Source organism: Ceratotherium simum, chromosome 18 (assembly GCF_057802395.1).
Source record: "Ceratotherium simum simum isolate JZ-2026a chromosome 18, ASM5780239v1, whole genome shotgun sequence".
In the NCBI taxonomy this organism is placed as follows: Eukaryota; Metazoa; Chordata; class Mammalia; order Perissodactyla; family Rhinocerotidae; genus Ceratotherium; species Ceratotherium simum.
The window spans coordinates 28039904-28067635 of record NC_141917.1 but is presented as its reverse complement, the minus strand read 5'-3'; the positions used below and the strand labels follow the sequence as shown (position 1 = coordinate 28067635).

Below are 27732 nucleotides of genomic sequence, written 5' to 3'. Positions count from 1 at the left end.
TGAAAGTCAGAAGAGGTTGACTTGTAGCTACTTAGCCAGATGGTCCAGGTTGTGGGGCTGCCAGAGACAGCTCTTCGAAAACTTGTGAATTGGGTGACCTAGATTTCAGAGCCATTTGTTGCTTTGTGGTCTCCCTGTAAAATTTTTTCCAGGCTTCCCTGATGAGGGAGTGTCCCCACTGAGACACGGCCCTGGGCCTTTCCTCCCACAGCAATATTCCATCTACTTGCTCACCCACAGACCCAGATGGTATCCTTCCCCAGTCTCCAGGTCCAGGTCTGTTAAAAAAGTCCTTAGTAGGAGTTAATGCCAGATAACAGCTTGATGTGCTACCCCTCCCAGGGATATTTGCCTAAGAGTGCTCATCACAGAACTCAATCCTCCAGTTAGAAAGTTTGGACACATAAGGGTAGACTACAGAATGGGGATGGCAGAGATTCTTATACCCCATATACCCTACATATCCCAGACAAGTGGGAACTGACTGCTTTGAATCAGCATGACTCCCAAGACCCCCACATTTGTGAAGTGGACAGTTTTTATATACAGAATAACGTTCTCACTTTCTCACTCTATCCCCAGCACCAAATCATTTTGTCACGGACTAGGTGTCTGGAGAAACTCAAAGGTGGGTTTGGAAGCAATTAACTGTTTTTCCAAGTTGTTTCTTTTCCTTTTGTATGTTAAAGAGATGTAACCACCAGCCATCCTGAAACTGACCAATCCTCTCCATAAGAGCTATGCCCGTGACCTTTGCCTTATTTTTAATGCAAAGATCCCTCCAGGGGGAGCTGAGGCCTCATTATGTGGAAGCCTGTTCTCCAACTGAGCCTGTGCCAGCAAATACCCACCTCTCCCTTTTGAACATTCATTCCCCAACCAAATAAAATTCCTGCTTCCCTTTGTGCGGGGCTGCCATGACTTTGGAAATGATTCTTCATGGCCGCCTATTTGCTGCAAATACACTTTACTTTGTGAGACAACTTCCACTGGTGTAGAGTCTTATTTAACTCACCAGGAGGCGAGCCTACTTGGTTCGATAACACTTTCTATGTCTAAATGTGGGCTCTAGAGGCAGCTGTTGTGGCAGTTGCAGGAGGGATGCACGACTTGCATCAGGAGATGGCTTCTGGTTCTCAGGCCCTTTGCTGAGTGAGGAGGGCAGCTGTGAGCAGCCCTCGCTTCTTCCTTCTCTCCAGCTGCTCTGTCACTTCGTCATCAGGCCTGGCTTCTCTGAGCTTTGGCTTTCTTACAGTGCCACCTTGTCCACTTAGCATCAGATGCTTGTCACCCACACCCTTTAAGTCCCAAGGTCTCTTCACTCCTCTTGGGGGAGGGCCAGTGACTTTTTGTTATGGGAGTCAATGAGTAATATTAAATGAAACAATATGTAAATAGAAGCGATTTTTAATGACAAAGCTATATAAATTCTCTTAATTTATTATCATGGAGAGGTTAGGAACGTCCATTTGCTCTTTGGCCGAATTAATAAAAGTGTAGCAAGTAAAATACAGGAAATGATAATTCTCTCCATCCTGATCTACTCAGAATAGTGTGTCTGGTTTGGCACTTTACATTTCTTCTATTTTAATCAAGAATATGCCAGAAGGAAGAGGAGCCAGAGACAAACCTTTTTTAACACAAAGCAGGATGCTGTATCTTCATCTGGAAATAAGCAACTTGGTTAGCTTTGATTTAACTTTGGATTTTGGAAACTCAAGAGAAACGGAAATTAAACTTCGGACAGAGAAACGCTTTTGCTTAACCCAGAGACTCTGCACCTGAATCCAGCTCAATGTTCTGGAATCACCCAACTGCCTTCTGCTGCTGGTGTCCGGAAGGGGAAATGAGTTTCTTTAAGTGGGCCACCAGGGGGAAATATTAACTGTACAACGAGAGTGCAAGAGCTCTCTTGATTGCCCTGAAAGGGTTCCCGCTCTCATTTCAGATGGATTTGCTGCAGTTAAGCCCAAATTTCCTGGCAAGCCCGAGAGGAGGTTTTTCCAAAGGGCGTCTCAGACCGCGAAGGCACAGCCTTTCCATGTCTAATCGCGAAAGCAAACCGCTGGACACATGCTCCCTGTTTCCAGCTGGTTGTGTGTATGTTTCCTTCACACTTGAACAAAAACGTGCCAAGGTGTGACATTTTTGAATCCCACCAACTGGGAGCTGTGCACACAAATCCGTTTTGCCTGTGGTGTGGGAAAGTGATGAATGGGGGCTGTGCTGCCTGGGGAGGCGGACTGCGTTCCCTCTGGCATGTCTGCAGCCTTCTTTATTACACACCGAAGTATAAAACCGCCTGGCCGGCTGCAGCTCTCATCTCTAGCCCTGGCACTTGCATGAGGAGACGACGTGCCTGGAGCCCCGGCCGAATTCTCCAGGAAGCTCTGTGACTCTGTTGAGAATCATGCTCGGGAGGCAGTTCGTCTGTTGGCACCTGCTGGCTTTGTTTTTCCTCCCATTTTGCCTGTGTCAAGATGAATACATGGAGGTGAGCGGAAGAGCTAATAAAGTGGTGGCGAGAATAGTGCAAAGCCACCAGCAGACTGGCCGTAGCGGCTCCAGGAGGGAGAAAGTGAGAGAGCGGAGCCATCCTAAAACTGGGACTGTGGATAATAACACTTCTACAGACCTAAAATCCCTGAGACCAGATGAGCTACCGCACCCCGAGGTAGATGACATAGCCCAGATCACCCCATTCTGGGGCCAGGTACTCAGAATTCTCTTTTAAGGATTACTGGGAAAGTTTGATGAGTTTTGTTGTTCTTGCTCTTTTTCCAGCTGTGATTCTTAGGATCAACGCTTTCGAGAAGTTGGCTGAGCTGCTTGTGGGTCTCTTTCTGGGTTGCTCTGTGATACTAGGGGGGCCTGCCGGTGTCTGTTAGAAAATCAGCAGAAGTAACATTGATGTGCTGGGATAAAGAGGGGCTGCAACATCATCGCCCGAGAAAGGAGAACACGGCAGCCAGCTCCCTGCTGTGCTGTGCTTTGATTTCTTTCTTCCTCTGCTGGTATGGGAAGAAGGAGTTCTGACCTTTGCAGAGAGATGGATCCCCATTTGCAGATCATAAGAAAGTTGGACTTTCTTAATTTTTCCCAGCAGGGAGCAGCTGCCTTTGAGTTTTTCACTTTGAATTGCGAGTTTACTGTGACATTTCATGCCAGGCTTGCTTATTTGATTTATGGCATTCTAGGTTGCTACACCTCTATATTCAGCTTGTTTAAAAAAGGACCAAAGAATTAAAACAAAAAAAGACTGTGTGTATTTGAAACCACCCTTATTGTATGATTGAATGCCTGATAATCACAGAGAGCTTGATTTATTTCTCGGAGTATAAGCTCAGCATCTAGGGAAACATCTTTAACTCTTTTAGGGTAGTATGGGAGTGAGTTAAGGCATCAGTGTGGTGAAGGGCAAATTGGTGAAATTCAATTTAATTTAAAACATTAAGAACAGGAAAAAATAGATTGTTTTTATATGTCTAATTATTTTTTTAATTATTTGAAAAAAATTTTAAATGGAGGTATAATTGACATATAACACTATATTGGTTTCAGTTGTATAACATAATGAAGAAACAGATTCTGATTTACCTTCTAGGTATCAAGCATGCTGAAATTAGGTGAGGGGGGCAAGGAGAGTTACCTTGAGTTATATGATCTTTGAACAAATAGGTTTTACTACAAGAATTGACTGCTTCTATGTATGAAATAGACCCTGAAAAAGTTCATGCAGTTGAAATTTAAACCCCTCCTACCACAGATTGAGATGTTGGGTTGAAACTGGTTATATGATCAGACCAAGATCACACATAGAATCAGCTGTAGGTCTGGAACTAACCTGGGACTTCTAACTCAACCACACAATGCAGTTGCCCAAACCATACTGTGGGGCTGTGTCAAGAAAAAATTGCTTCTGGGCCGGCCCCATGGCTTAGCGGTTAAGTGCGCACGCTCCGCTGCTGGCGGCCCGGGTTCGGATCCCGGGAGCACACCGACGCACCGCTTTTCTGGCCATGCTGAGGCCGAGTCCCCCATACAGCAACTAGAAGGATGTGCAGCTATGACATACAACTATCTACTGGGGCTTTGGGGGAAAAAAATAAAAAGAAAAAAAAAAAAAAGAAAAAGAAAAAATTGCTTCTTTGTGGAGCCACAGAAGAAACAATAACCTCTAAATACAATGCTACTTCATGAAAGCCACTTTTAGAGATTGTGCTTTCGTCTGACAATCTCTTGGCTGAAGAGTGATTAAGGCTAATTTGTGTTCTCCTTAGTGGTCAAGATATTTATTTTCACTTTTGTCCAAGCCTCGATCTGGACTTTCCATTTCAATAGATGGGATCTTTGCTGAGTCCTTCCTGGCCATGGCAGTGTGAGCCCCCAGACGCAGCAGAAGGCAGATGTGGGCTGTCATTGGTCATTATTTCTTGGCAGCCAATACCCAGGGGGCCACTGAAATCCAAATGACATTTCACTTCCACCCCCCCTTCTGGTCCCTGTAGGCATCTGGCATGATGAATCAGATAAGGGGGGCAAGAAGCCACTTTCTGGCTTTTTTTGAAGCTGGAGGGCCTTTCAAACTCCCCTGGGTTCCTGAAATATTTCCAAACAAATCCCCAACAGAAGATACTGAGGAGATTTAGTCACTGATAGTCCAGAGGTTTTCAAAACAACTCTTCCACCAACGGATACGGAGACCCACACTGAATTTAGGATTGTACTGCTTCCTGCTTTCCCTACTCCCCCCACCCCTCTCCTTTCATTTTAATTCTTCTTTTTTCCTCATTCACTCTTTCACCCATCATTTCCTATACTTCCACTATGTGCCAAGCTTTAGGACCGGGCTAAATACTCCCAAGCTCCTGTCTTGGAACAGTTCTGAAGGGCTCTAGCGGGGAAAAATTAACAAATAATTAAGTACCATGTGATGAACAAAGTCAGTGCACAAAAGGCAGTTGGGGAAAAAGTGTCAGAGTGGTGGCAGCTGCTGAGTTGGATCTCAAGAGATGAGACAAAAAGGATGGTTATCCAGCTAAGAAATACAACTTAAAAATATGTGCTACAGCAAAGAGACTTGAGAGAGCCCACGAGGAGCAGGTGGGGCTGGAGCTCCTGAGCTGTGGGAGGAGGACATTGAAGGATTTTAGTGCCAGGCTGGAGGATTCTGGTGGACCGTTAAGAGCTCAGACCTTACTTCGCCATCAAAAGATTTGTTTGTTCGTTCATAGCAGGGCAATGAGGTGATCAGGTTTGTTTTCTAGAAAGATGACTCTGTCCATAGGGTTCATGGTAGGTTAGAGTGTGCAGAGATGGGGGGTGAGCAGACCTGGACTCTCTTTTCTTGGCATTTTCTTCTCCGTCATTCACCTGTATCAGTCTCTCCTCCTCCTCCTGGACACTTTTTCCTCCCTCTTCCCACTTCCCTTCTCCTTTCTCTTCCCTCTTCCTTAGGCTAAAGAAGGAGCTGTGGGCTCTCTTTTCTAGAATTCACTTACTAATAGCAGAGCTCAATTCTGAGTAGCTGCCCCTATGCCTCCATCTACAAAATGGATCGAACTGGTCTTTGAGACCCATCCTTCCTCCCATGCTGCCCATTTGCATGCTTTTGGTGTTCAAATTCAACCTGATTATGGAAAGGGTTTGATAAACTTAGGAGGGTGAGATATAGTGACTACCTAGTATGTCGTTCTCCCTTACCTGGGAGAAAACTTCTGAATTAACACATCCTGTCCAAATTGTTCTAAGAGTCCATCAAACGTCTCACAAGCATCGCTCCATTTGACTGAACTTTGAAAGACCTGGCCAGAGGGAGGAACATGTTTTGAAATGTTGCGGGAGGGTTCTCAGGAGGTGCCAGACGAGTAGTAACCAGAAGTCTCTCCCTGTTTTGGTGGCAGCTCTACGTTCTCAAAGTGCCCCCAAGTGGCTTGGGCATGCACTGCAAGTCCTAGTTAGCTCTGGTGCTGAGCAGCCTCATCACCTGGAGCTAACATCTCATGCTGAGAAACTAGACTTCAAGAACAAAATCTTTCTAAGTCATTATTTGGGGCTTTGGGAAAGACTTTAGTTTCTTTGTTTGCCTCTTAGGGCTAGGAAGAAAATTCATGACCATCTTACCCAATCCTGTAATTTAACAGATGAGAAAAATGATGTCAGGGGAAAGTGACTTCACAAAGTCACACAGAACTGAGAAGGGACTTCTGGTTCCAGTCCAGGCATCTTTCTGACATTCTTAGCATTTCAGTATTTCAATTCTATTTTTAAACAAATGGTTGCACTTCAGGATTTTCCCTCCTTCTCCTCCCTTCCTCTTCCCTAAAATCCATTATTGGCAAAGTCTTGGATTTCTTGGAGCTTAAAAAGCTGTATTTCACATTAGCAAAATCATACCAGGAAATTATGGAATACTTAGTTCTCAGATTGCATTTTTGGATTAGAAGGTGGGGCCGTGCTGTGGTGTCTGACTTTCCAAGTGTCTGAAATTCCTTGTCTCAGACCAGTTGCTTTGGCTGATTTTCTTTTCCTCCATCAGTTTTAGGAAAGGTTTTCATAGACTCCCATTCCTCTCTAGGGTTGGATCTGGTGGATTGAAGACTAGACTAGGATTTTCCTCCAAACTGTAGCTCCTGATCACTCAAGACTGGGACTCAGAGCTCTTGCGGGAGAATCTTGGACTACTGATACTGTCCTGCATTTTCCCAGAACAGCCTGGTGGAAACCTTTAGAAAGAAGGAATGAGAGAGTAAGGAAAAAGTCCAAGCCCATTTTTGATTAAAAAAAAAGTAAAGTCTCAATGTGCAGCAATATGAAGGCTGATCCACTGTTCTGCTTGGATTTCTAGTGATAGAGAAATATTGAATTTTAAATTCTTTTTTCCTCTCTCCCTCTCTTTCTCCCTCCTTCCCTTTTTCCCTTCCTATCCTCCTTCCTCCTTCCCTCCCTCCCTTCCTTTTTTAAATGAATCCCTTAGCAACAATATGCTGTTTTCAAAAAACCATTGAATTGTAATTGGTGTCTAGGAAAGTTTCCACGAGTATTCTGTATGATATAATGAAAAGGCAAGTTGCCAATTTAAATGAGACTCCAAATTTTGTAAGCAATTCTAACTCTTCTGTCAATCAGCTTTTTCTAGATCTCTAGCCCCTTGACAGTAAGCACACATTTTAAAAATTTATCTTTGGGTAAATGAGCATTTAACACAGAGTAATATTTGAATATATTTAGTACCCATTGATTACTCCTTAAATATTGATTCAAACAATGAGATAATCACTTTAAATTTTGAAGGGAATACAAAGCAGAACACCGTGTTAAATACTTATTAAGGGGAAGTTAAAGTTGTTTCAAGATGTAGATAATTAAAAATTTATTGGATTAATGAATACTTTATTTCTTTAATATTCTAAGGCAATTTAAGTGTGTTGTGGCTATTTGAAAAGCTAGTGTTACAATTCAGAATTTCTAAGAACTCTTAACCCACTATCATGAATATAGTCTTACTATGTTTGAAGTTGATAATTCTTGTCTCCTGAGGGTCGCCTGAGGCTATTGGCAGTTGGGAAAGAGAGGGAATGCTTCCCAATCCACTTCTAAAGCAATTTCTCCCTTTGCTGGCATCAGTAGCAGCAGGAAAGTACTTCCCCCATCCCTACCCCCATCCCCACCCCCACTCACTCTCCTTTCTAAAGAGCTGTGTTCTTCTGTTAACTCTCCTGTTTCCTTTTCCTGTTGACCATGGGCTTACCTTAGTGACTCCTTTGCCATTGGCATCTCCACCCCACCCCATCTTTTCTGCTGTTGTTTTGTATGAAACTTACTTAGGGGCCAAGACCAGAGGAAATTAAAAAATCCTAATTACTCACAAGTACCTTTCTCTGAAGCTTCTCTTTGTATCTTTTTAAAGTCTCCACCAACCGGAGGACTGCCCCCAGACTGCAGCAAGTGTTGCCATGGAGACTACAGCTTCCGAGGCTATCAAGGTCCCCCTGGGCCTCCAGGCCCTCCTGGCATTCCAGGTATGGATGAGAGAGATGGACTGTTGCCAGTCTGATTGCAGATGGGGCCAAACTAGGAGCCAGGGGCAAACCTAAATAATTCGAGATCACTTGGGTTTGATCCAAAGTGTATGCATGGAAAAATCCAAGAGTTGGGTTGACTGGGTTCGTAGAGCCAGTTTAGGGGGCACAGTATAAACTCTATAGTATTTATTATCTAAACAGTTCACAGAATCCCACAGGCATTAGGCACCCTGAGGCACCAGATTCACAGGCTGGGAGTCTCTTCATCAACTTGGAGTATGCAACTATGGGATCTTAATTGGGACACACTCTCATTTCAGTGTTTCTGCCACAGCGTGGTTCATATGATACACTATATCTATCTTTCAAGAAATTTATGAAGTGAGGATGGGGAGGAGAGGAGAGCTTACTGGTCTGGGTTATAGGCATCTCCACGGTGCCGTTCACTGAGCTACATATCCTTCTGTGTAGATTCTCAGTCCAGCTAAGTTTTTCTTCTTCTAGCCTCAGGGTCTTTCCATGTTCAGCTGTCTCTCAGTTGACTTTCATGCTTCTCTCAGGCTTGTGGGGACATTTTTGGGCTCCAGCACCCCGTGGTGGGGTGAGAATGCTAAAGAGCTCCACTGTGCCTCTCTAGACCCACCATTCAGCCATCTCTACTCTACTGAATGGTGCCCCAGGCATGAGAGGTTTGGGGAATTGCTGGTATCCTGGGTCAGCCAAGAAAAGGGCAGCCCAAGCCCCCTCTATCCTCAGACTTCCAAATCTATCTGGAGGTCAATCATCTTCCTTCTCCCCAGGTCAATTCCTGGGATAGAACCTTTTATCAGGGTTTGACAAAAGTCCACTTGCTCTTCTCTGACGTACGCCCACTGATGTTAATATTTACCAAGTGACGTTTAATTTTTTTAAATGCTTTTGAGTGGCTTCTCAAATGAAACCAAATTTAAAATGAGAAAACACTCCATTAGACTTTGAACTATGATTACTGGCTTGGAATCTATGTCACTGAACGTCAAGGGCAGCAGGCAGCAGGTTCAATTATTAGGGGTAGGGGATCTTCAGACCCTTCTAAAGTCTTCTTAGGTCTAAACCCTTCTCAGGTTACAGGACAGGTTGGTCTTGGCTGAGTGTTCTCCACCAGAGGCAGTTTTGTCATTGGCACATTACCTGTAAACACAGTCAAAGTTCATCCATCTGGAAGGATTGCAAGCCTGGCGTGATACCTGACCTAAGGTAGCATGCAAAATAAACAGCAAAAGGGTCTGAAATTCAACAAATATAAAAGTAAAAGAAGTGGTATAGAAATTGTCTCTCAGTGGCAAAGTGAAGAGTTGAAATCATTATCAAAGTCTTGCTTTCAAAATTATATCAATGATTTTACTTTTCCCCCAGTTATAAAAGTGGTACTTGTCCTTTGCAGAAAACTTCAAAAAGACAGAAAAGTATATAGAATGACACCAAAATCACTCATATTTCACCCATTCAAAAAAAAAAACCCACTGGAAATATTTTTATGTAATTCGTTCTGGTCTTTTTTCCTCTTTGAATATAACGTATACATATGTATATATATACACAATATCATGCAATCCCTTTTGATTCATAATCTTTTTTTATCTAAAAATATCATGTATATTAACAGTTATTAAATATTTTTTTCAGCATTTCTTTTCTGTGACTATATAACATCATTTACTAAGGATGTACCTTTTTTTTTAATTTAGCCCTTCCAGTATTGGTGGACATTTAGGTGGTTTCTGATCTTTGCTGGTATAAATGATGCTTTCATGATTGGTTCTCTACACAAGTTTTCATCCAAGTCTTACTTTGTAGGAAAAACAGGCTTTGGAGCCTTAAGAGTATCTAAGGCTGTTTTCAGTGTCCCATTTAAAAGAGATCCCACTTGAGATGCCCCCCGGCTACATTTGGGGTTGTTTCAAATGGTCTCGTTTTACAGTTGAATTTGGACATTTTTGAAGAAAAGGGCTGCATTTTTATAAAAATAGATGGTGAGTATGAGCAACTGGGCTTTCTCATGTGATGGTGTCTGGTTGTTTAAGGAAACCATGGAAACAATGGCAATAATGGAGCCACTGGCCATGAAGGGGCCAAAGGTGAGAAAGGAGACAAAGGTGACCTGGGGCCTCGAGGGGAGCGGGGGCAGCATGGCCCCAAAGGAGAGAAGGGCTACCCGGGGATTCCACCAGAACTGCAGGTAAATCATCCTTGGCATGTCCCCTAGTGACTTCTAAACTGTCCTGACCATCAGGGTCCAGGAATCAGAAGGCTTGAGTGCTTTTGTTGAGTAAACCTGAGTCTCCATTTGTTTATCTCCACACAGGATGTTTGCAAAAGGCCTATGGTGTTCAGAGGGTTTTGAAATCATTCTTGGGGAAAAGAGAAATTTATGAAGTGTGAAATTCAACTTATTCACTAAACCAAATACAAGGCCAAGCCTGCATATCAGCTGATCTCCCATTTTCCAAATGAGAAGATATGTTAAATAAACAGGTTTTTGGCAATCGAGCATATAAACTTTTAGATATATAAATGGAATGGTCAAATGTCTACTTATAATGTTCTATTTATTAATTTTGTTATATTTACATACTTAAATCACATGTGAATATTAATATATAAGTATTGTTTTCTATCAACTCAGATTTTGTGGCACAATTTTTATTTAAACTTTTCTCATCAGTATCTTCTTTATCACTAGAGACATTTTATTTTTGAGTCATCCACCCACAGATTGTCGGACAAGATCATATTCATTTAGCTTAAAGTTATTTTAATCCATTTGTGAGGCTATAATTGGATATTTTAGACCAAGCTTAAGTACCCATTTATCTATTCTTTATTTCTCTTTTAAGTGATCTTCAAAACTCTTATTGCAGGTAAAATCTAAAACTTGCAAATGTTGCCAATAACATCTAAAACTTGCAAATTACTAAGTCTTGGTTATTTATTTGGCTAATATTTTTAAAGTTGATTCTTCTAAGGGACTCTTATCAACATTGAGAACTAGCATTTTTTGTTAAGATTGTTTCCGGTTGGTATGTCTTCCTATAACAGTAACTAGTGGTTAAAATACAGTAATTGAGAGATCATACTATAAATGAGAGACTTAAAGAACTCTTTAAGTGACTCTTGTGTCAAAGATCAATTGGGGAAAACTTTGCCTTTTGTTTCAACATATATGGAAGTTGTTTGAGCATTGATGAATTCCATCATTTTTCTGGGCATTGGGTTTTTTAAGTGTAAGCTAAGAGGTCCTGTGTGTTAGGCTAACTACTTTTGCGGTCCTGTAACTTTTTAATGAAAGTTGTTTAAAATAATTTTAGCAACCTGGGATCCATGTGCCAGTTAAATTTTCCAAAAAAAAGGAGATAGATGCCACTTGGCCAGGTTAAAGGTATCTAATAAGATTGATGATAAACATTCTCAAAGCTAGAAACTCTAACCCCAAACCTGTGAATGGTCATACCATGGCTAGGAGGCCCCGGAGTAGCTGATTTAATGGAAAACGCCCTGAGCAATTATTAAATTTGCTCTATTAACTATTTTACCCTAAGACTACAATACAATCAAACACTTGGGAGAACTACTTTTATATGTTTAAAGGAGGCATTACAGAAGTGGGAAGACTGGTCTTAGGCAGATCATGAAGTGGGGTGACTTCCAGGCCTCTTTATTCCCATTTCTAAATCTCTCCTCTGGTGTCACCCTGTCTCCATCCTTCTGCATCCAATGCCCTCCTGCTGTCTTTCTGACTGTTAGAATCTTTTCTGTGTGGATTCCCCCAGGCCTTCCTGCCCTCTAAGTCTTCCAGGACTTCAAATTATTTGATCTCTTTGCTCTCTCACCTCTCTCCCATAATCTTCTATTCATTGAAGGCAGATAATCCTAGCAAGTTAAAGAATTTTTTGATCTAGTTCACTCAGTTTCAATGACTCATTTGGACAGAGAATTGGCATTGACTTTCAAATGTGAGTCTCCAATGGTGATACAATTCCAATGTGTGGGTTTTTTCCACACCACCAAGCAATTCTCTGACACCAGCTGGGTGTCCTGCAATTCAACTCAATTCCGACAGTATCTACCTGAAGATAGCATAAAATCCCACAGATTAAGGGTTCCTTAGAGCCTTAAGACACCAATTTAGACACCAGTCACAAGTCCAGGTGCTTCTGACCAACTGGCTATAGATCAGAGTTTCCAACGACCCCCTCCTTGGGTTCAATTAATTGGCTAGAGTGGCTCGCAGAACTCAGAGAGACATTTTACTTACTAGATCACCAGCTTATCATAAAAGGATATAACTCAGGGACAGCCAGATGGAAGACATGCATAGGTCAAGGTATGGGGAAAGGGCATAGACCTTCCACGTCCTCTCAGAGCACCCTACTGTCCCTGAATTTCACCATGTTCACCAACCTGGAAGCTCTCCACATCTTGTCCTTCGGGGTTTTGATGGAGGCTTCATTACGTAGGCATGATTGATTAAATCATTGACCACTGAACTCAATCTCCAGCCCTTCTCCCCTCCCCAGAGGTGTGTAGGGGGACGGGACTGAAAGTTGATGTCTTTTGGGGGAAAATAATACAGCATTAAAAAAATTAAAAAGTTGTTTTGCTGCAGGGCTTCTCAGATTCTTTAATATGCCAATGTGCATTTAATAAGATTTCATCCAAATTTTCCCAGTATTATTTGCTAATAAAATTTTAACGTTCCAAAAACATTTTAAAGTCCAATGTCCATTGCAACACACATTTAAAACTATTGATGTATATTATCACTTTAATGGCTGCATAGCATAAAAAATGTTAGAAATTACCATGATTTATTAATTCTTTCTCTATAGATTAATGTTTAAATTATTTCCAATCTTGCTGTTACAAAAATTTGAAATAAACTTACTTGTATAAACACTTTATTTCTTTAAGATAAATTGTCTGTTAATTAACTGCTAACTATTTCCTTAGATTGCATTCATGGCTTCCCTGGCAACTCACTTCAGCAATCAGAACAGTGGGATTATCTTCAGCAGTGTTGAGACCAACATTGGAAACTTCTTTGATGTCATGACTGGTAGATTTGGGGCCCCAGTATCAGGTGAGATGTAAAAATAAATGAATGAATGAATCAATCAATCTAGCAATCAAGAAAGAGAAGGAAGGAAGGAAGGAAGGAAGGAAGGAGGGAGGGAGGGAGGGAGGGAGGAAAAGATGAAGGGAGAGGGAACAAAGAAGGAAGGACACCAAGGGAGTTAAGAACTCTGATTCCAGTTAAAACAAGCAGCTCGTATATAGATTTCTGTTTGGATTTCAAAGTAAATGAATTAGAATCTGAAAAGACAAAAAGACTTAAAAAAATGATGGCCATGGTTACTAAGATTGACTCTGATTTGAATTGAACCAAATAATCCCCAAGAGGGCTTAGTTTCCTCTGACTTTAAAAGTCCGTAGATCATGATCCTCACAGTTTAAATGTCTCATAACTTTGTCCTCCCCTTGCCACCCCAAAAAGTGCTTGATTCTACTTTTTTAGTTAAAAAAAAATTAAGTAGATAATATATTTACATATTTAATAAGTCAAATAGTTTGCTTATGCAAATATATTTTCTCTCCTTGTTTTTACATAAAAGCTAGCTTATTTCACATTCTGACTGTACTTTGCTTGTTTTTAAACTAACAATATATGTTAGAGATCTTTCCATATCATTACTTCATTCTTTTTTACAACTAGATGTACCAAAGCGTATTTGATCACTTCCCTGTTGCTGAACATTCGAGTCATTTCCATTTTTTTGTTATAAAGTCAATGCTGCAACAGATAACTTTGAATACACTATTTGTAACTGAGCACTTATGGGTCTGTCTGTAGGTTAAAATACCAGGAATAAGATGGCTCGATCAAAGAGTACACGTATCTGTACATTTGATCCGTTTTGGTAAATTGCTCTCAGAGTTGTGCCAATATAGTGCTATTGACAAGGTGTAAATGTATTTGTCTCCTGATAGCCTCATCAACAAATTGTGCTTTCAAATGTCTGGACATTTGATCGATAAAAAATGCTATTTTTAAAAAAATACTTTTTACTTTGAAATAATTTTAAACTAACAAGTGAATTACAAAAATATTACAAAATTCTTATATCCCTTTTAACCAACTTCTCCTAATGTTAACACTTTATATAACCAAAGTACAATGACTAAAACGAATAAATGCACCTCTAGGTATAATACTACTGACTAAGTTACAGACTTTATTCAGATTTCATCAGGGTTTCCACTTATGTCCTTGTCTTGTTCTAGGAACCAGTCTAAGATCTGACATTACATTTGGTTGTCATGTCTCCCTAATCTCTTCTTATCTGGACAGATCCTCAGACTTTCCTTGTCTTTCATGACCTTAGCAATCTTAAAAAGTATTGGTCATGCATTTTGTAAAATAGTTCTCATTTTAAGTTTATCTGATATTTTCTCATGATTAGATTGATGTTATGAATTTTAAGACGAATACTGTGGAGTAGATGTACTCTTCTCTATATATCATATCAGGGGGGACATGATGCTGATAAATCTTATCACTGGCGATGTTCACCTTGATCACTTGGTTAAGATAGGGTCTGCCAGGTTTCTCCGTTAAAGTCCTCAGTTTCCCATTGTAATTAATACATATTTTTACGGAGATACTTTGATACTATGAAAATACTCTATTTCTCCCTTTTTTTTTTTTTTTGTGAGGAAGACCAGCCCTGAGCTAACATCCAATGCCAATCCTCCACTTTTTGTGCTGAGGAAGATTGGCCCCAGGCTAACATCCATGCCCATCTTTCTCCACTTTATATGGGACGCTGTCACAGCGTGGCTTGACAAGCGGTGCGTCGGTGTGCGCCTGAAATCTGAACCTGCGAACCCCGGGCCACTGAAGCAGAGCGCACGCACCTAACCAGTGCGCCACCGGGCTGGCCCCACTATTTCTCCTTAAACTTTCATCCACCATTTTTTTTTCACCATTAGTGAATCTTGCTTACAGCAATTATTATTGTGATCTTGTATTGGTGGTTTTCTATTTCACTCATTTCTTCCATATTTATTAATCAGAATTATTCTGTAAAGAAGAGTTGTTCCTTCTCCCCTATTATTTATTTATTCAATCGTTTATTTATGTCAGTAGAGACTCGTGTCTATATATTTTATTATTTGGATTATTATAGTCAATACTATCATTTTTTATGATGTTCAAATTGTTCCATCTCTGGCTGTTGAGAGCATTTTCAAGTTGGCTCTTATGTCCTTTCAGCTTGCCCCTCCTTTATTTTTTACGTTTTGAGCACTTCTGAATTTGTTTCCTATCGCTGCTGTAACAAATCACCACAATCTAAGGGGTATAAAACAACTCAGATTTATTCTCTTACAGTTCTAGAGGTCAGAAGTCCAAAATCAGACCAACTGGGCTAAAGTCAAGGTAGAGGCAGTGCTGGTTCCTCCAGAAGCTCTAGGGGCATACTTCTTCCAACTGTTAGAGGCTGTCGATATTACTCGTCTCAAGGCCACATCACTTCAATCTCTGCTTCCGTTGTCTTATCACCTTCTCCTCTCAGATTCTGACTTCTCCTGTGGCTTTCTTATAAGGACAGTGTGATTATCCACCCAGATAACCCAGGATAATCTCACCATCTCAAGATACTGAATTTAATCAGCCCTGCAAAGTCCCCTTTGCCATGGAAAGTAACATTCATAGGTCTTGAGGATTCAAGACATGGGCATATTAGCGGGCTATTATTCAGCTCCGCACAATTTCCTAACTTTGGAGCACCACAAGCAGCATCAGGCCCATCTTGCATTTTTCTCTGTCCCAGCTGTGGAAATACCCACTTTTCCAAGAAGCCCCGGTTCCTTTTACTGGAGATTGGTATTTAGAAACCAAGGGGCCGGCCCTGTGGCTTGGTGGTTAAGTGCGCGCGCTGCGATGCTGGTGGCCCGAGTTCGGATCCCGGGTGCGCATCGAGGCGCCGCTTCTCCGTTCATCCTGGGGCCGAGTCCCACATGCAGCGGCTGGAGGGATGTGCAGCTACGACATGCAGCTATCCACTGGGGCTTTGGGGGGAAAAATAAAATAAAATAAAATCTTTAAAAAAAAAAAAAAAAAAAAAAAGAAACCAAGATCTGGGTGCTACATATGCTCCTTGCTACTGGGGTGTCACAGCTTCTAGGTCCTATTAACGGACAGAGCTAGGAAATGTATGTATGTATGCTAATCCAGAGACAGACATATATCCATCTATCTATCTGTCTGTCTATCTATCTATCTATCTATCTATCTATCTAGATATTGTGTGTTGAAAGACAGACAAATGTGAGTTCATTATGACACATCTGTCTCCAACCCAGCACCACTCAGTTCATTCTAGCATTCCCTTTATTTGTAACTGCTTTCTTTGATAGTGAGAAACCTGGCTCTCATAATCTATAATGTATTTACTTACTTGTTGAACATTTGTATGCAAGTAAAATAGTTACAAAATTGCTAACCCATGTGCCCTGGCAAACAAATTTACCAACTAGGGTATAATGTTTCTGTACAATTCTTTTTATCTTTACAGTATCCAGTCAAAACACTGTCACATCCTTTTTTCCCCATGCCCTCCAGTTTGGTTACTTCATTCATTTGTAACACAGCTAGATTTATTTGTCAGTCTCATCTTGAGTTTCCCTGACATTCTGATTGAGTTTTAAAAATTCTGCATACAGCAAAACTCATTCTTTGTGGTGTACAGTTCTTTTGGTTTTGACAAGTGCATGAGAGAGATGGCTCTCCACCTCCACAGTATCAAACAGAACAGTTACATCATCTCCAAAATTCCCTTGTGCTATCCCTTTGTAGTTGCCTCCTGCAAACCCTAACCCCTGAAAACTACTGATCTGTTTTCCCCCTGTAATTCCAGAATGTCATACAAATGGAATCGTACAATATATAGTCTTTTGGGTCTGGCTTCTTTCACTTAGCAAAATGCATTTAAGATTCATCCATGTCTATGCGTGAATCAGTAGTTTGTTTCTTTTTCTTTCTATGTAGTATTCCACTGAATAGATGTATTACAGTTTGTTTATCCATTCATGAGTTGAAAGATATTTAGATTGTTAGTGAGTTATCTTTGATAATATTTCTGAAGTCTACTTTGTTTAATATATTATAGCTACTCCAGCTTTCTTTTGGATAATGTTTGCATGGTGTATCTTCCCACCCTTTTATTTTATTATTATTATTTTTTTTATAATTTTATTTATTTACTTATTTTTTTCCCCCAAAGCCACAGTAGATTATTGTATGTCATAGTTGCACATCCTTCTAGTTGCTGTATGTGGGACGCGGCCTCAGCATGGCCAGAGAAGCAGTGCTTCAGTGCACACCCGGGATCCGAACCCAGGCTGCCAGCAGCAGAGTGCACGCACTTAACCGCTAAGCCACAGGGCCGGCCCGTCACCCTTTTATTTTAAACCAATCTATATCTTTATACTTAAAGTGGTTTTCTTGTAGACAACATACAGTTATCTTGATTTCTTTTTTATCTAATCTGACAATCTCTGTCCTTTAGCTGGAGTGTTTAGGTCATTCACACTTAATGTAGTTACTGATATGTTTGGATCAATCATAATTGATATGCTGTTTTCTATTTGCCCTACCTGTTGTTTCTGTTTTCTCTTTTTTTCCCCATCTCTTTGGTTAATTGAGCACATTTTTTATTCAATTTTATCTCTATTGACTTATTATTTAAAATTCTTTTCTAAATTATTTTTCAGTTGTTGCCCTAGATTTTACAATATTAACTGCTAATTAATCAGAATCTACATTCAAATAATATTAGACTGCTTAATGTGTAGTGTAATGACCTTGCAACAATGTATTCCTAATTCTTCCCTTTCATCCTTTGCATTATCGTTGTTATACATTTAAAATTTTTACATGCTGGAAGCACACAATAAATTGCTACCATCTTTGCTTTAGACCGTCAGTTATCTTTTAGAGTAGAGCTTCTCAACCAGGGGTGATTGGTTTAGACTTATTCTGCAGTTTAATATATTCAATGTTCACCATTTGTCATTTTACCAAAGTTTCCCAGACATCTTTAACTAAGCTTTATCCTCTAAATATTTTTTCAAGAAGCCTTATGACATCAATATTCCCTGAGGCTTTATGTATTCTAAACTGTTTGTTGTAAACCTAGCTGCATATAAAAACCTTGGCTTACATTTTTTCTTTTTTTTGCCCAATCTTTTGGCATTTGGCCTAGAGAACTCTGAAATAAGTCTGAGTTTTTCCCCTTATAAGTGGCTTAATCTTTTTGCTTGACTTCTCAAAGAATTCTTTAACTTCAAAGTTCCGTGATTTTCCAAGGATAAGTGTCGATCATTCTGGGTCAAATTTTCCTGCTATGCAGTGTGTCCTTTTGATATGTGGGTATAAGCCTTCTTTTGTCCAGGAAAGTTTTTTAAATTCTATTTTTAAATATAAACATAAATACTGTTTTTTTTCTCATCGTTGTATTAAGGTGGGGTGGCAGTGGGAGCAGTCCAACTTGTATTAAGAAATCAGGCAATAAGAGGGTGCATTGTTTATAGAATATTTTAAAGCTATGAGGAAACCAATTAAAAATCAGCTAGATTTTTATCATCATAGGCCAGCAATTCTAAATAACGTCAGTGATAAAATACTCCTCCCCTGTGGGGTGGACCACTCACAAGCATCTCCCTAGCTTTCTCCCTCACCCTTTACCCCTCCCCCTGCACCTTAGTACACCATTGGTTAATTTCTTTAAGGACTTCAATTATGTTTTGTTTCGTTATTAACTTTTCTTAGTCTGTCTTCTGTATCTATTATTTTCTCTAATCTTTTGGTGCTCTTTATTTCCATTTCATGTTGTTTGCTTTTTCTATTTCCATCCTGCATGTCCTCAATTGCATCTTCTGAGGGTTAATTCTCCTTTTTGCTTTTTCCAATTTCTTCTCTCTTGTTTCTATGATGCTTTTTTTTTAACTTTTTCTGTGTCTTACATTAATTATGATGTCCCAGTTTTCAGTTCCTCCTCTTGCCTGGCCATTTCTACCATGAGTTCTTGCATTCTGTTTCATAATGTTCTTTCAGAGAGACATTTGCTTCATTAATATATTTTTAACTCACGATGGAATATTTGGTTACATTTTTCATCTATTACATGACAACATTTCCTCTTGATGAATATTCTTCATCTATTGGTAATTTTTGTCGTTCTTTTCTACTTTTTAAAATTAACTGATGGTTGGATGAGTTGGATTTTCCTAGGCCAACCATACACAGGATCTTCTTGGGGAGAAGGAGGGACCCCAGCAGCCTTCCAGGCTTGGTAACTCAATGACTCCCTCCCCTGCTGCCAGGGGAATCACTGGTTCTTTTAATTATGGCCCCTCTGTGTGTTTTCTGTACGGCCACACTTCCTCTGCCTCTTCAGACTGCACTGGTCTAGGAAGACTTCTGAAACCAGCCTTGAACTTGCCAGTCATCATGCCTGTAGGAGCCTTATTTTTGCTGGCAGATTCTGAGATCTGCCACTACAGGACCACATTCCACACTTTCTGTACTTTATCTAGCAACTTTCCCCCAAAATATAACTGTTGCTTCATCTCAGCCGTGCTCACAGGAGCTTCTTTTCAGCATCTGTTCTCCAGAGTGGCCCCATCAGGAAGTGTGTTTTTCCTGGCGCTGTTTGAGATCTGCTGCCACTTGGCCTCCTCAGAATTCCCTGCCCAACCCCCATGTTGCCTCCACGTGACTCTGCCTGCTCTCAGTTACATTTGATCGCACTTACAGGTATTTTAAGTTTACTGATTTTTTTCAATCTCCTAGTTTTGCAGAAAATGGATACTTTTTGATATTTGTTTTCAATTCTCCTTGTTTCTCTACATGGTATCCAAAAAGAAAAGGAAGAAAATTCTGATGGATGCAGTGGCCATGTTAGAATTGTTGCAAATGCTTTAGTGTGTGCTTTGATTTATTTTTCTACCCAGCTAAAGTCAGAAATGAACTGACATATGAAGTAATAGAAGCAATCTTTCATCACACTTCAATCAGCTTTAAACATTCTTATGTGATTTTCTGCTGTGAGGGTTTGTGTTATAATTTCCCTACAACTATTTTGTTAAACACTGTGCCACAGATTACGTAATTAACTGGATATTCTCAATCAATAGTTCCATTATTTTCAATGGCTGTATAATTGAAGCCATCGGGGCAGGGGAAATCCCTTTTCTTCCCTTCTTGTGCTCCTGTGGCTGGATTAATAATAAAATTGACGTAAGACTAGATTAACAGGAGAAAAACCCAGTTTAATAAGTACGTATGGGAGATCGTAGAGAAATGATGCTCCAAGAGTGAACAAAGCAGGCAGTATATGTATCTTTTACACAAAGAAACAATAAATTTGTGAAGAATTGACAGGACAAAGAAACTTAGATTTGGGGTACACAAATAGTGAGGAATTTAAGCAGAGTTTAGCTGGAGGTAGTAGATTAGCAAGGTTTGTTTATGCAGGCTTCTCAGCCCTGAATGCCCCAGCTCTGGTGATAAGGATGCAGGGAGAGCACCTTTCACATGAGAGATTTGAACAGAGAGAGGAGGGTCAGAAAGCCCTTTTTACTTTTCAAGTAACTTTAATTCAAAATAATCAATATGCTATTGTGGGATAATTTGTGTTGGCCTGCCCTGGGCCCCAACAAGACCCAAGGATTGAGTAGTTTTTTAGAACTCTTTTGGGCTGGACATCATTCTCACAATACTAACCATCATTTGACTCCCACTTTACTGTTGAAACCTCATCCAATAGGTTGCAAAATGACTGTTTTATACTTTTCAACTTTGATAGTGCTGAGACAGAGAACGCTGATTTTTGCAGTTACAGTAACACAAAGACCTGAAAACCATAGTGTTAAGTGTGTTGCCTCTGTTTTCATTACCTTCCCTTGCAAAGGAAAGCCACGTACGGATATAATATATATTTACTTCTGTATTTCCAACTCTAGGCATTTCATTTATTCGCCATTGAGTTTCTTAGTCTGCTCTTTCTAAAATGTTTCTGCAATCTATTTTTTAGAGTAGTCATCATTTTTTTCAGGAAAACTAATATCTTTTCCTGTCATTTTGATTCTAGCTTTATCTTCCTGAGGCATTGAAAATTGTCGTGTGTGTGTGTATCTGATATGAAGTTTTATAAAATGTAAAAAGCTGAATACATACAAACTACTTTGTTTGAATCCTCTAGTTTTTATCTGCCTTTATGTTTTATCCGTGGGCCAATCTTCAGCCATATGAATGTGCGTGACTGACTTTTATACCATTCCTTTTATTCCCAGGACATTGAATATGCATATTTGGCACTAAATAAAGCATAATCATACTTTTTTATTTGGTTTGACTTGACTCAGAAACAGACGGATCAACATCGTACCCTTACAGCTTCTATCTTACTTGATTTCACCTTTGGAAAAGAGCGTAGAAGTGCACAGTGCTTTTTTTAAGATGTTTCTGGCTTTTTCTCTTACAAGGCCCACTCTTGTCTGAATGTTAATGTTTCTGTTTCCCCCAAAATTCATCCATTGAAACTTAATGCCCAAGGTGTTGGTATTAGCAGGTGAGGCCTCTGGGAGGTGATTAGGTCATGAGAGTGGAGCTCTTATGAATGGGATTAGTACCCTGGTGAAAGAGGCTCCGCAGAGCACCCTAGCCCCTCTGCCATGTGAGGATACAGTGAGAAGTCTGTAACTCGGAAGAGGGTCCTCACCTGACCATGCTGGCACCCTCGTCCCAAATTTCCAGGCTCCAGAACTGTGAGAAATAAATTTCTGTTGTTTATGAGCTACCCAGTCCGTGGTATTTGTTATAGCTGCTCGAACCGACTAAGAAAAGGCCATTAGTTTACAGATGTAGCATGGATATCAATAAGACCTGGATGACATATATTCATTCATCTTTCCAAAATACATTGTCAAATCCAAGCTCACTTGGAGTTGGGAAGATTTTCCTTTTCACTGATCTTTCTGTTATTCGAGTCTTCTTAATCATTGAGTGAAGGTATTTTCTACACTGGCATTTAAAGTATATCAGGTCATATTAAATTGCTTTCCATTAAGAGCCCTTGAATCTTAGAAGATAACTTACATCTTTTAAAATATGTTGGCCTTTTTCAAATGAGAAGAATTCAGATTCTGGTAACAAGGTCATGTTGCTGATTCAAAATTGGATCTTTGTGTTTATTGTACATAATATCACCGATTTACAATGAGTAACATGAGAGATTACTAGAAGTTTCTCTTCAGAACTGATAAACATTTAGTCTGTGCTCCAGCACTTCCTTATCTTTGGCTAACATCTGTGCTGAGTGTACTCACCCATTGCAGTGTTATCCTCAGCTCATTTTGCTAGGCAACAGAGGGCCATGTGTTCATCCATGCAAGATTCTGTGTCTTGCCAATATGAGTCTTGTGGTAGATGCTGATGATAAATAATCTATACCAAGAAATAGCATGTACTTCACTCTAAGCCCTTTGTCAGGGGCAAGGGGAGGCAGTGAGGTACGCCACAATGAGATAGACTCCTTCCCTTAAAGACTTTGTAATTTTACTAGGAATACACAGTGGACATATTGAGAAAGTCTCAAAAAATTTTAAAGCAGGTTGAGCATGGAAGCAGATAAAGGGACACTCATACAAATAAAGGCCAAGAAAAAAGTACATGACCCATAGAATACCAACAAATGAAGGGTGAAGTCATGTGCCATATCTTCCGGTCCTCAGTGTGCAATATTTTAACATAAACGTGGATGAATACCTGCCTTTTTCAGGTGTGTATTTCTTCACCTTCAGCATGATGAAGCATGAGGATGTTGAGGAAGTGTATGTGTATCTCATGCACAACGGCAATACAGTCTTCAGCATGTACAGGTGGGTGATCTTTTCTCTTACGGGTATCATCCATGCCGCCATTGTTTGCTCAAAGGATGGCCAATGCCAGGGAGGTGTAGAGAAATCAACAGAGCCTGACACGGACTCTGTCCTTACTGAGAGCTCCCATATACCAACATATGGCCAGATTAAACTAACTGTTTGGGAAGAAGTTAATCTCATGAACTTGAGCATCAGCAGGTTAATGAGAGGCCTTGAGCTAATTGCTTGAAACACTTCCCATAACTAATCATTTGTATTCTTTTCTTAACTCATTATTTCCTTCCTTCTTCTTCTGCCTTTTCTCCTGCCCCTGTTGTCTAGAGTTTAGCCCTGCTGATGGCCTTGTCTCTCATCCTGGTGGGCTGGCAGGTTGAGAGCTGGGAGTAGGTCCCATTCTGTAGGCTGTGCTGCTGCTCTGACACTTATCCTAGCAACCTAGCCCTAGGGGTCCTTGGAAAAAAAATTTATTTTAAAAAGAAATATTGCCGCTTGCTCTGATGTAAGCTTAGGATGTGGGAGAGAGGCAGAGACCCAACATCTTTCCCTTTCCCCTGATTAAGTGGGCCGTGAATTATCTATGAGAAACTTTGTGGCTGTTACCTTTGCCTGTTATTTTTGATGCTTGTAAGGACTGCCATTATTTTCTTCTGGAGCCTGGCCTCCAGTGGGAGGATGTATTTGAAATGCCAGAAGAGAAAAAGGCAAGTTAGGCAGGTGAAACTGTGGCAACAAAGAGATCCAGAATATAGTGGCTGGAATGCACTAGAACTCTATTTTTCTTGACCAGTTCCAGGTTGGTGGAGGGGGAGGGGCAGCAGAAAGGGTAGAGGAGGGATTGCGTGGAGGGATTGTGTGGGAGGGGTGGTTGCTCCACCTGGTTTTTGGGGGAACACAGGCCTATGAAAGCAGCTCTGCCATCTATAAAACTATAGAATTCTCACTGGTCATTGACATTGCCAGAGCCACACAGAGGAGAGAGCAACAAGCTTGTGGAATTTTTTAGGCATCAGAAATTCTATTCAGAGAATTTAGTCACGTTGTTCTTCACCCTTAACTCCACCAACCAATGCAGGTGCTGCAAGGAAATGTAGACCCTCTCCTGTGGAAGAGGAGAGATGGGATCTGGTGAACAGCTAGACTTTTCCACCCCTGTGGCTAACAAATATCTGTTGAATCCTTCTTCCTACATGTAGAATAGGTTTCTCCCCATCTCTGCCCCCATGGGAGATAGCCTAAACCACAGGTAATGCACCCAACTCAAAGCCCAGAATCTCGGGGGACAAGTAGTCATTTCTAGCAAGTCAGCCTCTTGGCTATTTTTCTCTTTGGCCTGGGGTTCTGTCTCTGGGAGGGTCTTCCTTGTTTATTTTTCTCCACCACATCTAAAAGGTGAGTAGGTTCTCCTTGGGGCTTTTTCATAGCCCACTTCCTGCTGGTGCAAATTTGAGGGCTAAGAGTAGTATTTAGTGAACCTCCCAAGCCCTTTTTAGGCCAGGTTTGGGTTTTGGGGTAATACTATGTCCTCAGAAACTTAGCAGGCTTTTGCTCCACTTGCTACCAGTCTGTTATATGTGTTAGTAAACCACATCCAATGTTCTTTTCTTCACAGTTTTTCAGCCTATTTCCTTGATTCCTTGTCTTCTTGCCTTTCTCTCTCTACCTAGTGGTGGCTACCAGGAGGCCTTCCAAAACAATAGATTTAGGTAGAAGGGAAGTATTTTTCATTCTTCAGATTGTGTCACAGGCTGTGTCTATTTAATTGAACGAGAAATCTTAATGGGAAGACATCAACTCTATCTCTAAGCTTTCTGGCGTAAAAGCACTTGGCTTTTCCAACCCCGTTAGGTACCAACTTTCTAGACTCTCTTTCCACTTCCTCTTCTTCAAACATATCAGTTCTTGTCTGGCTTATCTTTTCTAGAAACATCTTTCTAAAAGCAGCAAAGAGTATTTCAGCTTTTTCCAATCACTTCCTTAGAAAGGAAGTACAGGCTTGGTAGCCATTAGGTCTACCTTCCATTAACCTTCCAAGTTATTACGTTTTCTCTAATGTTTTGCCACAGTATAACACGGATCTCCAGCTTCCAAGCCCACAGTATTTGTTTCCTCACTGCTATCTGCCTGACCATGAGCCAATGCACCATATTTTAGTTTGGGTTATGGCAGCTCCCTCCTTCAGTACCAAATTCTACATTTACTTAGGATAGATTAAACTGCTATGGCATTGACCCAATGTAATGGCTTGAACATAATAGAAATTCTTTTTCTTCTCATGGAACAGTTTAGAGTGATTGTTCCAGTTTGGGGCAGGGGAAAGAAAGCTCTTCTCCACACAGTCTTCAAGAACTCAGGCTTCAACATGGCTTCTAATGTCATTCTGGTCATGTCATTAGCAGTCCAGACAGTCATAATGAGGAAGGAGCAAGAAGGGATGTTTGTGAGGGTTGTATTGGCCAGTCCTACAAATGGTACATGCTGTTTCTGTTCATATGCTATTTTGAGAACTTAATCACAGGACTATACCTAAGTGCATGAGAGTCTGGGAGAGAAGAGGGGGATGGGTTTTGGTAAAGAGCTGGCTGTCCACTGCAAAGACTAAGTAGTTGATGCCTTTTTTATTTTCCAGCTATGAAACAAAGGGGAAATCTGATACATCCAGTAACCATGCAGTGCTGAAGCTGGCCAAAGGAGATGAAGTTTGGCTGAGAATGGGCAATGGCGCTCTTCATGGGGACCACCAGCGCTTCTCCACCTTTGCAGGCTTCCTGCTCTTTGAAACTAAGTAAATATATGAATAGACCAGCTCCACTTTAGGGAAGACTTGTAGCTGAGCTGGTATTGTTATGATCTGAGGGACATTAGAGTTAAGGGCTCTACATGCTATATTTAAAACATTTTTTTAAATTTTATTGTTAATTGCTAACCATGCTACAGGTGCACCAATAATGCTGCATGACTCAGGGGCTCAGAAGAATAAACCACAAAACAGTCTTCCCAAGTGACCTTGACTGATATACTCAGCACACTCATCACTCTTCTCTAGGTGCCTAAAAGAGAATTCTTCTCTTGATATATGTTGGAAATAATTATTCCCAGCAGAGAAGTCATTTGCAAAGAGTTTTGGCTGCTCTATCTTTAATTTAATACCATCTTTCAGGAACCCCTGAGGTTTTGGGTTCACGATTCTTTATAACGTTTTAGAGAATAGGGTGCAGTGATTATGTTGGAGCCAGGGCAAGAACAAGGGCACTTGCCAGGACCTAGGTACCAAAAATATTTAAACATAGTAAAGCCTAGACTGGGAAGTAACGCTTTGATCCAGTGGGTCAATATTCGTGAAGTGTATATATATATATATATATATATATATATATTTTTTTTTTTTAGGAATTCCAGATAGCTTTTAGATAGCCAAAGTATTTACAATGCCCACAAAAAACTGATTCATCCTTTTTTATAGAGTTACTGCTGTAATTAAATCTTGACTTCTCATGGCTTGTAACTTTTGAAATAGAATTTTCTCATGATCTGGAATTGGGTTTATCTTATCTGGCTTTATCAGATTGACTCTTTTCCATTGTGTTCCTTAGATTGTAATAGACCTTTATTGATTCTGGCTTACAGAACCAGCTGAGCTGAGCTTAGATACATCTAGTACAGATATAATCACTTTTTCTCTCAATTTAGAAATTACCCTAATAAACTTTACACACACTGACATGTCTTGTTGAAGGAGTTGTAAACTCAGTTATATACAGTCAAACTAATGGATACAAAATATAAGAGTATTCCACTTAAGATACATACAAGAAAATTTCAACCAGTTTTTAAATAAAAAATTATAAAAATTCTTTTGTTATCATATTTAATCAATATCCACAAAGCAGCTATGCCACTTGACTTTTCCTTATCCTTCCTCAAAAATCTATTCTCAAAGGATTAAATCTCCTGCCAAAACGATATTCATGAGAATGTCCCATAAGTTCTGAAGATAATACCCAGAACTGGTCTATTTTAAGCAAAGAAAGCGTCATTGGAATACATGTTTACCCTGATGTTGAATCATATTTGAAATGCACTAGAGAGATACCTATCTGACAGATATCATATAATGAATTCCCTTAGGAGTAATGAGCCCTTAATTTATTTTCTGTTATAATTTGAATTCCCACTAAGGCTTTTAAACTATGGATTTACTTGTATTGATGACTTCCTATACCTAGAAGCGGAGAGAATTAATTAGGGCTGCCCCATTAGCTATCTTAGTGTGTTCCATGCTCAGGTCAGCCTTTGACCCTTTTCTTTTGATCTACAAATGTTTTTAAACTCTTCCTGAATCCACATGCAATGGCTATTTTAAAGTGAATGGATATTAGTTATAACGTGCTTGACTGGCAATGTTTTTGTGACTTTGTGTATGTCCCCCACCTCCTCTCCAGGACTGTGGGGTCATGGGGTTGAGGTTTACTATTACCAAATGTCATAAATATTTCGTAGAAGTGCATTGCCAATAGATATTTGAATGTTGCATGTTGCTCAAAGGGATTTCATATCTAAAGAACATACACTACTAATAAAGTGTCTGCGAGGAAAATATTGGCTGGGTTTTAGATAAAACTAAGGCAAGAAAAATGTAACAAGCATTATATGGAAATAAAGACACCTTTGTTAAATGTACTGTTTTATAATGTTTTTAATAAAGTTTAATAGTCATACAATTGTA

The 27732-nt window shown here is 40.1% G+C and overlaps 1 protein-coding gene across 2 annotated transcripts; it reads left to right on the top strand.

The window, feature by feature from the left end:
• Positions 1 to 1897: 1897 nt before the first annotated feature.
• C1QTNF3 (C1q and TNF related 3) lies at positions 1898 to 27732 on the top strand. Of its 2 annotated transcripts, none has more exons than XM_004422713.3 (6): positions 1898 to 2713; positions 7910 to 8021; positions 10088 to 10242; positions 13014 to 13143; positions 22907 to 23006; positions 25636 to 27732. In XM_004422713.3, exons 1-6 carry the CDS (start codon positions 2411 to 2413, stop codon positions 25793 to 25795), a joined length of 960 nt encoding a protein of 319 aa, XP_004422770.1. In that variant the 5' UTR covers positions 1898 to 2410; the 3' UTR covers positions 25796 to 27732. The 2 variants fall into 2 exon arrangements, with proteins under 2 accessions (XP_004422770.1, XP_004422771.1); XM_004422714.3 differs by having other exon boundaries at positions 2355 to 2494.